General features: G+C 43.4%; 1 protein-coding gene across 11 annotated transcripts in view; it reads left to right on the forward strand.

Annotated features, from left to right (window-relative positions):
- CLEC16A (C-type lectin domain containing 16A) overlaps window positions 1-12,256 on the forward strand; it is a 1,646,984-nt gene that overhangs the window by 212,546 nt on the left and 1,422,182 nt on the right. For 8 of the 11 annotated variants that reach the window (XM_073591184.1, XM_073591186.1, XM_073591185.1 and 5 more), the window contains one exon: window positions 6,024-6,172. The exons of 2 other annotated variants lie outside the window; for them this stretch is intronic. In XM_073591184.1, the coding sequence (XP_073447285.1) occupies window positions 6,024-6,172 (149 nt within the window). Of the gene's footprint in view, window positions 1-6,023; window positions 6,173-12,256 lie in introns of those variants that run through there. One more of the 11 variants, XM_073591194.1, reaches the window with a different exon arrangement.

The following is a 12,256-nucleotide window of genomic DNA, read 5'->3' on the forward strand; positions in this document are numbered from 1 at the left end:
ATCTAACTGGTCACTCTCCCGGTGGACACCGGGGGCAGTGTGCAGTTTGGTCTGGCTGTGTCGTGCTCTGTGTGTGTGTCTCAGGAGCATTGGGGTGCAGTTTTCTCCTCCCAGCCACTAGAGGGCATTGAGTTGCTCGGTGTAGCCTAGTCATGTGCATGGGGGCATGAATTGGAAGGGTGGCCATTTTTGCTTATGTTTGAAGTCGCATGTGGGCTGCAGGATCAGCACAGTTCATGTAAGATATCAGAGAAGGAGCAATCTATGGCTGAATAATGATGTGTGGGTACTACCTATGGGGGAGCTGCGTGACCAGACAGGACATGACTATATATTGAATTAGTGCATAATTTGTATACTTGCTGCCTAATCAATGGGGCTTGTACAACTGTCGATACACCCCTGCGTGGCATTTTGATCTGCAGGAGCTTATATTTAGGCTGCATTCAGGATGCGTTGAATGCATATGTGCTTGGCTAGTTCTAAAAAAACTAATATGGGGCCCAAGTGCAGTTGGGCAGGTGCAGCATAATATGACATTATGGCATGCATAACTGTATAATTGTAGAACTGCATGCTCACTTGCTTTGAACTGCTTACGTACATGCTTGCTTGCATTGAACGGCAATATGTACATGCTTGCTTGCGTTTAACGGCAATACTTAAATATATACTTGTATAAACTGCATACGTGCACGAACTGCAAAAATGCATACCTGGGTACCTACATAACGGCATACCTTTGTATCTGCATGCTTACATACCTATGTGGTTGCATAGTTGTAGACCAACATGGCTATGGGCCTGCATCCTTGGGGGATCTGGAGGGGTGGGATCTGGGCCACTGCATTTGTATGGCATGGTAGCTATTCCTGCTGGCGGCATGGTAGCTGCAATGGACTGCGGCCACATCACCCTGAATGCACCTGATCGCATCGGCTAAGCAGGGTTGGTCATGGTTAGTACTTGGATGGGAAACTGCCTGGGAATACCAGGTGCTGTAAGCTTTTCCCCTCCAGATTCTGGGAGGTATCACAGGCCAGAGGATGCTAGGGCAGTCTCTGAGGTGGTTTGCTCTGTCTTTAGGTTGACTCCGGCAGAAACCTTAGAGGTTAAATACATCTCTTTGAGACCCCCTGGGTTCGCCGCAGAATATCAGGCTTTTCCTTTGCATTTTTTTTTCTCAGAGCAGAAGTTATGGGCTCATTATGGTAACACTCGACCCATTTGCGGGCCCAAAACCAAAGGGGAACGTGAAGTCTATCTTAGTTCTCAAGGCACTAACGTTTTTAAACATCTGGTTTTGGATGGGATAGGATCTGTCCAATCAGTTGTGGCCTCTCGGGGTTCACAGAGTTCCAAGCCTCAGTGCTGGGCTTGCTGAGGACTCAGTGGGTGTCTATCTCAGAATACCTCAACGATCTTTTGCTCAGGCAGCAGTTGGTTCCAGGCTTAAAGTTTAATATAAGAAGCAAACGGTATCCTTCCTACATCTCTGCATAAGGTTTCTGATGAAATTGTATCTACTTTAGAGTGGTTTTCTACATACAGTTCCTCTCCAGGTCTTTTGTAGAGCAACGTTGTCCCTGTCTGGAACATAAAGGTTCAATCATTCTCTGTCCCCAGGGTATTGCAGAGTTCGAATTTGGGTTGATTATTCGCAACCTGGAGAAGGGGAAAGCTTGATATGGAAGATAGTAACTACCAATGCCAGCCTCTCGGTTGGGGTACTATTTTGGGAGGAGACTACAGTTCAGGGGACTTGGCCCCACAGGAAAGAATACTGCCCATCAATATGTTGGAACGTCAGTCAGTACACCTTGCTTTGGATTGTTGGACGGACGAGTGGCACAGGTTGTGGTCATGGTTCAGTCCAACAAATGGCATGGCAGTGGCATCTATCAACCACCAGGGGTCACCAGGAGTCGTACGGCTCAGGGAAAGGTGAACTGCATTCTGTCTGGGGCAGAACAGCTTGTGCCAGCAATTTGCCAGTGTTGGGGAAGTCTGGATGTGCATCAACTGGTTTCCAGGATCTACAACAATTTGGACATGTTTTTTCCAGGATGAGAGTCCCACTAACAATAGGGGTAGGTGCACCTTGGGGACCAGTTCTCCCTAATCTGCTCCTTCCCCGATTGAACTATTGCTGTGTCTTTTGTGCAGGATACATTTGGTGGCAACACTAAGTGGTAGTCTGGCATAACCTAGGCTGGCTTGTTACACCAACATAGTTAATCGGCAGGGGACTCTCTTTGGACATTTCTGGTCTGGCTGGACTTATTGAACTTCCGGTCTGGCTTGGTTATTGAAGCCCAGGTCTGGAGAGATCAGGGGGTCCTGGGTCCTGTTCTCTCCGCACTATTGAGTGCCAGGAAGCCGTCTTAAAGTGTAAGTAAACCCTCCTGTTGTTTTCAGCCAAGGAAGCTGCCATCTTTGCCTCTGTTTAATCTACAACTGCCATGATGCTGCACATGTGATCAATTATGACACCAGCCATTGGATGGTTTGACAGTTTGGTTGAGAGCACAACCAATGGGAGTGCTGCATTTCCGGCACATGCCGGAAATTAAACTGTTTTATGGCTGGGTTTACTACCGCTTTAAGGGAGCTTCCATTATAGGACCTGGGAATCTTATTCGGTTCTGTCCATTTATTTCCAGAGACAGTTTTTCTCACTCTGATTCGTACTTCATGCTGGGTTTAACGAGGACAGTCCCGCCTATTGGGCCACCTTTGCGTCCTTGGGACCCGAACTTGGCTGTTCTTACAGAGGCCACCTTTTGAATCAATTTGGTAAACCCAGTTAGTCCTTTTGACTCAGAAGGCGTTATTGGTTACGAATACTTTGGCGGTAGAAGTGTCAGAGCTGGTGACTTTCCTGTAAGGAGCCGTTCCTGGTGTTGCATCCTCATCCATCGTCTTGCATAGAGTAGTTTTGTAGTTTAAACTTGAATCAGGACGGTGTCTAGCCTTCTTGTTTTCCTAGTCCACAGTCAGCAGGGGAAGGATTGCTGCATACTCTGGATGTAGTTTGGTCGGTCAGACTTTCTGAGTGTCGGCACAGGTCAGGAATCCTGGTTTGGGCTGGCGGCATACAAGTCAACAATTTTGCATTGGATTCACCAGTTAATCATTCAAGCCTATGCTTTGAAGGGGGTTCCACCCTTTTGGGTGAGTGTGCACTCTACCAGGAGTGTGGGGGCCTCTTGGGCTTTCTGCCATTAGGCGTCAGTGGCTCAGGTTGCCAGGCCGCTACATGGTTTTCGGTGTACGCGTTCACAAGGTTTTACCAGGTGGATGTCAGAGCAGCGAAGGATACTGCCTTTGGCCTGCAGTGTCTTACAAATAGCAGAGTAGATCCTTTTTGGATTTATGGCGGTGATAATTGTGTTATCTCCCACCCCTCAGTTTATTGATTTGGGACATCCCACATAGTCCTGATTATAGTGTAGCGCTGGTAGATTTGCAATTTACCGCAGGTTAGGTAAATTTAGTAAATTGTGCGTTAGGAAGGTTAAAAGTTTGCCTCTGTTCCAGCTTGGCTGACGTTGTGTGTGCTTCCGTGCTGACCGGTGGGTGTCGCTGTTACCACTGGTCAGTGTTGGAAAGGCAACGTGTCGAAGTGTATAGATGCTCCTCTGTCTCAGAGACAAGCTCGGTGGAGGTGGTCCTCCGAGTTGCATTCTGGGAAGAGGGTATTTATGGGACAAACGCCATGTTCTAGGGTTTTTTTTACAGCCACCTGCTGGCCCTCCTGGCCGACCGGTATGCGTTAAGGAGCTACCTCGTGGTCCTCCGATCGGGAGGCCCACGATACAGCGGCGCAGGAGTGGGTCCAGAGGCTTGTCTGGGGCCTACCACCGTGGCCGAGGAATGGTCCTGAGCTGTCGGTCCTGTGTGACGAAGCTGAATGGCTGGGGAGATCCCAGGGGAGGACCTGTCTTGGAGAGATCATGCAGCGTGCTGGTCTATAGAGGGGCCTGGTGACTCGGTCGAAGGACATATCCAAAAGAAGTAACTATACAGCATAGTGTTGCCGGTTCGGCTTAAAGGTTCAGGCACTGTGACTGACTTTCACTGCAGAGAAAATCTGATACATCCTGTGGCAATGGTCCTGAGCTGTCGGTCCTGTGTGACGAAGCTGAACGGCTGGGGAGATCCCAGGGGAGGACCTGTCTTGGAGAGATCATGCAGCGTGCTGGTCTATAGAGGGGCCTGGTGACTCGGTCGAAGGACATATCCAAAAGAAGTAACTATACAGCATAGTGTTGCCGGTTCGGCTTAAAGGTTCAGGCACTGTGACTGACTTTCACTGCAGAGAAAATCTGATACATCCTGTGGCAGAGGATTGTACGGATTTACCCCCCAAAAGAGTCTGTGGCAGAGACTTTTGATTCGTGCTGCGTACTGGCTGCTAGACCGGTGAGAGAGGCCTATCCAGACGAGCAAGGAGTGTGTCCCACAAGGGGAGTGCATTCCACCTAGTTATTTGAATTCTACCAGGACACTTGACGCTAAGATTCTATAAGAAGATATTTGAGTTTCTCCTGAAAGTTTCCTTTTCCGCCTCTTTCCTGCTACTTCCTAAAGTTTGTTCAATAAAGCATTGCAAACGTAATTCAGTGTTGGTGCGTGTATCGTCCAGAAGTAAACTCAACGGAACCCCTAGACCGGTGCCAGTGAAACCAAGGGAAGCAAGGTGAAGGTAACAGACCCGCTTAAACTAGCAGCTCCATCGAGAGTTAGTGCTGCAATAGCTTGCTTTGTGTCCTGTGATATACGATGAAGAAAATTGGATTTTTTTCCCTACATACTTAGCTGTAAAGTCCATTTCTTGAAGTACATCACGGGACACAGATGTCCGTCCCCCTCCCTTTTTGGAATTTCATTGCTTGATACAAAACTGAAGTACTTCCTATGTAGGAGGGGTTTTATAGAGGACTTCCTGTATTAAATGATCTGCCAGTGTCCATTCACCTGCGCTAACACACGTCCCTTCACCGTAATGGTATAATGCATCTTAAAATAACCAATGTCTCCCCCTTACCCCAGTAAACAGACATCATCATAGCTTACGTTCTCAGCTCCATCAACATCACTGCCGGCGACCGGTTGACTGGTTCTTTTATTTAAAGACAACAAAAGCTATGACAAACAGGAAGTCATGGCCACAATAGCCAATCGCTTCATCAATACAAAATGACATCACAGGAAATGACAAACCGTAAAGGGGAGGGCACTCACAGGAAGGGAAAGGGGGGAGGGAAGTGCACACGCCCCATCTTAATCAGCATGGAGCCCACTCAATACTGCTCTAAGAAAACTGTCTAGTAAGATCATTCTACTTGTTCTTACAGGTTTGAGACAATCGGAGGGGACATTGCTACTGCTGTTGTCAATATACGGTACGAGTACACAGACAAGGCAGATATCAATGCCCTCTTATAAAAACAGATATGTATCCAAAAGGGGATAGCAAAGTCTGCAAGAGAGATATATAATATATTTCTCTCATTATGTGGACTTCGCTTCTTTAATGTGCATAGCCATTTGAAGGCAAGAAGCCCAGCGCATTACGCTTGATACCTACAAACCAACAAACCTCACACACACAGAGAACACGTCTCCAAGCCCATGAGAAGGTTTTCATACTGACCGTCGTTTTTGCCACTGGTCTCGATTCAACCCAAGTGCGCTCTGCTAGAGCGCTCCTCGATTAAATCAGACACAGGGAGACAGATGACAATCTATAAAACACACATCCTAGCATAAATCTTATATAATAAAATTTCCACAACCTATAGGTGGCCTATAACCCACATAGTCCAGATTATAGCCTGCTTTGTGTCCTGTGATGTACTCCAAGAAATTGATTTTACAGGTAAATATGTAAAAAAAAATCCAATTTTTTGCAGAATAGATTGTTGTAGCTTTAATTTGATGTCCCCTTGCATGGGACTAAAGCCACTTTGTGATGCCAAAAAACAGATGAATAGTTAAAATGTCCTTTCCTCCAACAGATTACTTGCTGTCCAATAATCATGTGAATTCTATTATTGTCCACAAATTTGACTTCTCTGATGAGGAAATTATGGGTTACTATATTTGTTTCCTGAAAACCCTTTCTGTGAAGCTGAACAGTCACACTGTCCACTTCTTCTACAACGAGGTAAGTGTTAAACTGATATGTTACACAGATTTGTATTTTCAGTTGCTTAAAGTTTATTTAGTAAACAACATAGAAAAACGAAACTACCAAGTATGTGCCCTTTTAGAGGTATACATCGAATCCTTTTATAAACGATGGGTAGCATAACAAAAGATAAATGTAATTTAACAGATATTCATTTTTCAAAGACTTGTAAGTGGAATTCAGTTGCGTTAGTGTACCTTTTTACTACTGGATAACACTGAGAAACATTCTCATAGGGAGTGAGAGTCAGAGACGAGCCTGTGTTTTCCAATGTTGATGTTCTATAGATATGGATTTGAGAATTGATTTGGGGGGGAGTGGTGGAGTTTGGTAACGTATTAAAGCTATGCATATCCTTCAATGTCAGCCAATATACAATGGGGACAGAAAGTATTCAGACCCCCTTACATTTTTCACTCTGTTATATTGCAGCCATTTGCTAAAATCATTTATTTTTTTTCTCTCATTAATGTACACACAGCACCCCATATTGACGGAAAAACACAGAATTGTTGACATTTTTGCAGATTTATTAAAAAAGAAAAACTGAAATTTCACAGTCCTAATTATTCAGACCCTTTGCTTTGACACTCATATATTTAACTCAGGTGCTGTCCATTTCCTCTGATCATTCTTGAGATGGTTCTCTATACCTTCATTTGAGTCCAGCTGTGTTTGCTTATACTGGTTGGACTTGATTAGGAAAGCCACACACCTGTCTATATAAGACCTTTCAGCTCACAGTGCATGTCAGAGCAAATGAGAATCATGAGGTCAAAGGAACTGCCAGAGCTCAGAGACAGAATTGTGGCAAGGCACAGATCTGGCCAAGGTTACAAAAAAATTCTGCTGCACTTAAGGTTCCTAAGAGCACAGTGGCCTCCATAATCCTTAAATGGAAGACGTTTGGGACGACCAGAACCCTTCCTAGAGCTGGCCGCCCGACAAAACTGAGCTATCGGGGGAGAAGAGCCTTGGTGAGAGAGGTAAAGAAGAACCCAAAGGTCACTGTGGCTATGCTTCAGAGATGGAGACGGGAGAAAGTTGTAGAATGTTAACCATCACTGCAGCCCTCCACCAGTCGGGGCTTTATGGCAGAGTGGCCCGACGTAAGCCCTGAACCTTTTACCCCATATTTTCTTTTATTGTATCCAACAATATTGTGCTAGCAGCTTTTTATAATTGATGTACTTTTAGGTTTAGCGCAACAAAATTTATTAGCCAAAATTGACAGTGTCATTTGGCTATATCTATCCAACAGTGAGATTTTTAGTGAAAGCACTTAAATTCAACCGTGGATTACTGTATACTTGTGCATTTGGACTGGCTATTTATTGTGGATCTTTTCCACTTTTCTTCACTTGCAGTAATACTTGGCTACAATTTCAACCAAACCTGTTCCTGTGGAATTAGCAATCAGACTCCACAAACCATTCTCTAACCAAGCTACCCCCTTGAAGGAGGTTTACTTATACTAAACTTAGTGACAGGATGGACTTTTTCTCCTATGGTACATGTTACCGGGATCTTTAGTCTAGTCCAATAAACACTACTTACTTTTATTAGCAATCTGCTTGGGTTATAGGTGTGTGCATGCATAGTGATAGCGTGACGCAGCTGCTCTTAGACAACGTTGTCTAAATTTTAATATGATCTCGGTGTTGGTGATGGGTACCTGGCTTTGGCTTTTTTTTGTATTAAATACATTTTTGGAATAAAATTATCCCTTATTAAGCAGCCTGGTCCGCCATGTCTCTTTTCATTGGGACTCCTCCCTCTGTAATACCCCCTTTTTTATAGTTATTGTATCCAGGCACGGAGACCGCACCATATACTGCAACTTTAGGGGCACCACATGGGCATGTTGATCATTACCCATTGTGGTGGTAACAAATGGTGAGTGTTGGTCATAAAAAAATTCTATCTTCATCACCCACAAAGGAGTGGTATGAGGTATGGGGGGCAATTTGTGCCACACAGTAGTAATATATGATGCAGTATCGCTAGGCCCCCTGGATTCACAGACAAAATTAAATTTTTGGATATTCTCAGTCTTCTATTGTGCCAGATAAATTTTATGCTGACCTGTTGGATAAATCAAAGAATATATAAGGGGACGTTAATTGGAAGGGTTTGAAAAGAATATAGTAGTTTAGTTAAGCATGTAATCTTAAGGGCAGCTGTTCTAACCAGCCAGTATCTAGTACTTCTTCCAAGATGGTTTGGTGCTAAAGACCACCCAAGAATTTCATGTGACGGTGTGAGATGTATTCCTAAATAGGGAAGATATGTGGAGACCCGTTGATACTGCCTCCTTTCCAACACCTCTTACCGTTGGGGTCCCCGAAGGTTCTGTCCTTGGACCTTTACTATTCTCGATCTACACGTCCTCCCTGGGTCAGCTGATGGCCTCCCATGGCTTCCGCTACCATTTATTTGCTGATGATACCCAAATCTATCTCTGTACACCTCAGCTCACCCCATCAGTCTCCTCACACATCACTGATTTACTAACGAACATGTCAGCCTGGATGTTACGCCACTTCCTCAAACTGAATCTTTCTAAAACCGAGATCATAATATTTCTTCCCCCGCATGCCCCTTCCCCTGACTTCTCTGTCAAGATCAGTGGCACAACTATCACTCCGTCCCCACATGCCAGGGTGCTAGGGGTAACCCTAGACTCTGAACTGTCCTTTCAGGCCCACATCCAATCCCTGTCCAAATCAAGCTTCTAATTCACTCCCTGGTTATCTCTCTCCACGACTACTGCAACTCACTCCTCATTGAATTACCTTTACATACACTATCCCCCCTTCAGTCCATAATAAATGGTGCTGCAAGACTCATCCGCCTTACCAACCGTTCAGTGTCCTCGATCCCTCCACTGGCTTCTACTCACCCAACGAATAAAATTCAAAGTACTAACCATAGTTTACAAAGTCATCCACAACACTGCCCCCAGCTACATCACTAACCTAGTCTCAAAATACCAACCAAGCCGCTCTCTTCGGTCTTCCCAAGACCTCTTGCTCTCTAGCCCCCTTGTCACCTCCTCCCATGCTCGCCTCCAGGATTTCTCCAGAGCTTCTTCCATCTTTTGGAACTCCCTACCCCAATCTGTCCGACTGTCCCTTAATCTATTCATCTTTAGACGATCCCCAAATACCCTTCTCTTTTAAAGAAGCTTATCCTGATTCAAACTAATACACTGTTTTTTACTTTCTCCACCAACTCATCCCCCACACCTATTACCTTTTTTGTGTCAATTGACCCTCCCTCCTAGAGTGTAGCTCTAACGAGCAGGGTCCTCTGATTCCGCTTGCACTAAATTTGTAATGTAACTGTAATGTCTGCCTTCATTTTGTTAAGCACCGTGCAAACTGTTGGCGCTATAATAATAATAATATTTATAGATAGGAAAACTTTGCTTTAAAGGGGTTGTAAAGTCTCAGGTTTTTCACCTTAATGCATTCTATGCTGGGCAGGTGTAAAGTGATATGTCAAAGCTTTAGATTTAAAGTCCTTAATCTACAAGCTCAAAAACACTGAAAACTCATTTAGAATGTGAATTTACTTGGGGAGAGCGTCTGTGGGATTACTAAGAAACAAAAGAACTTAGTCTGAAAAAAGATGTTTCATGTTGGCACTCGGACACCGTTCTTCTATTCACATCTAGAGTGGCTGTAATCAGGCCGGGGGTTCCATTGTTAAGGAAATAAGCAACCTGCATATTGTACAAACACTCTAAAGCCTCGTACACACAGTTCAATCGATTTTGTCTAGCATACTAACTATCCGCAAATTGTTGTTCGACAAACATGGACGTAGTGACGTACTATGAGTCTAAAGAGGAAGTTAATTTCTCAAGCGCCACCCTTTGGGCCCCTTCTACTAATTTCATGTTAGTAGAAGTTTGGTGAGCGTTGATTCACACTTTTTTGTTTAAGTTATTTTTATTTGGATGGCAGATAGCATCTCTAATTTAATTTCTGTTTTTTCTCTGCACAATAAAAAAATTTGTCAAGAATAATACTTGGCTATGTTTTTTTCTTCAGATGACAGTTTGGAAGTAGGCAGTTACATTAAAAACACAATGGAAAATTAACAAGGGACACCAACATAGTTGTATCTTTTGATCTTAAAAACTCAGGGATAATGGTGTTGTGGCAGCTTCCCCAAAAAATCAAACCACAACCATAATATTATTTATATCACTACAAAACAAATGCCTTTTTTAAAAATACGTTTGGCATAACTACATCAGTCTCACCAGCAAAGCGCTTCATTATTATCTCATTAACCACTTAAGCCCCGGACCATTTGGCTGGCCAAAGACCAGAGGACTTTTTACAATTTGGCACTGTGCTGCTTTAACTGGTAATTGCGCGGTCATGCAATGTTGTACCCAATAGAAATTTGTTTACTTTTTTTCCCACAAATAGATCTTTCTTTTGATGGTATTTGATTGCCTCTGCGATTTTTATTTTTTACGATATAAATGGAAAAATACAGAAAATTTGGAAAAAAAATGATATTTTCTACTTTTTGTTATAAGAAAAATCCAATAAACTCAATTTTAGTCATACATTTAGGCCAACATGTATTCAGCCACATGTCTTTGGTAAAAAAAAATGTCAATATGCGTATATTTATTGGTTTGCGCAAAAGTTATAGCATCTTGGCATGTTGAGCCCATTGAATATTTTAATTTTTTGTCCCAAGTGATTGAATAATGACAAAAAAAGAAATATATATTTTTTTTTTTTACAAAAAGTTGTCACTAAATGATATATTGCTCACACATGCCATGGTTATATGTGGAATTGCACCCCAGAATACATTTTGCTGCTTCTCCTGAGTATAGGGATACCATATGTGTTGGACTTTTTGGGAGCCTAGACGCGTACGGGGCCCCAAAACCAATCACCGCCTTCAGTATTTCTAAGCATGTAAATTTTTGATTTCACTCCTCACTACCTATCACAGTTTTGAAGGCCATAAAATGCCAAGATGGCACAGAACCCCCCCCAAATGACCCCATTTTGGAAAGTAGACACCCCAAGCTATTTACTGAGAGGCATGTTGAGTCCATGGAATATTTTATATTTTGCCACAAGTTGCGGGAAAATGACAGACTTTTTTTTTTGTTTGCACAAAGTTGTCACTACATGATATATTGCTCAAACATGCCATGGGCATATGTAGAATTACACCCCAAAATACATTTTGCTGCTTCTCCTGAGTACGGCACATATGTATGGGACTTTTTGTGAGCCTAGTCGCGTACGGGGCTCCGAAAACCAAGCACCACCTTCAGGATTTCTAAGGGCTTAAATTTTTGATTTCACTCCTCACTACCTATGACAGTTTCAAAGGCCATAAAATGCCAAGATGGCACAAACCCCCCCAAGTGACCCCATTTTGGAAAGTAGACAACACAAGCTATTTGCTGAGAGGCATCGTGAGTATTCTGCAGCTCTCATTTGTTTTTAAAAATGAAGAAAGAAAAGAAAAATGTATTATTTTTTTCTTTTTTCAGTTTTCAAAACTTTGTGGCAAAAAGCAAGATCTGCAAAATACTCACCATACCTCTCAGCAAATAGCTTGGGGTGTCTACTTTCCAAAATGGGGTCATTTGGGGGGATTTTGTGCCATCTGGGCATTCCATGGCCTCCAAAACTGTGATAGGCAGTGAGGAGTGAAATAAAAAATGTACACTCTTAGCCTGAAGGCGGTGCTTGGTTTTCGGGGTCCCGTACGCGGCTAGGCTCCCAAAAAGTCTCACACATGTGGTATCCCCGTACTCAGAAGAAGCAACAGAATGTATTTTGGGGTGTAATTTCACATATGCCCATGGCATGTTTGAGCAATATATCATTTAGTGACAACTTTGTGCAAAAAAAAAAAAATGTCTTTTTCCCCGCAACTTATGTCAAAATATAAAATATTCCATGGACTCGACATGCCTTTCAGCAAATAGCTTGGGGTGTCTACTTTCCAAAATGGGGTCATTTGGGGGGCTTTTGAACTGTCCTGGCATTTTATGCACAACATTTA

The sequence above is a fragment of the Aquarana catesbeiana genome, linkage group LG06 (genome assembly GCF_042186555.1).
Source record: "Aquarana catesbeiana isolate 2022-GZ linkage group LG06, ASM4218655v1, whole genome shotgun sequence".
Taxonomy (NCBI): domain Eukaryota; kingdom Metazoa; phylum Chordata; class Amphibia; order Anura; family Ranidae; genus Aquarana; species Aquarana catesbeiana.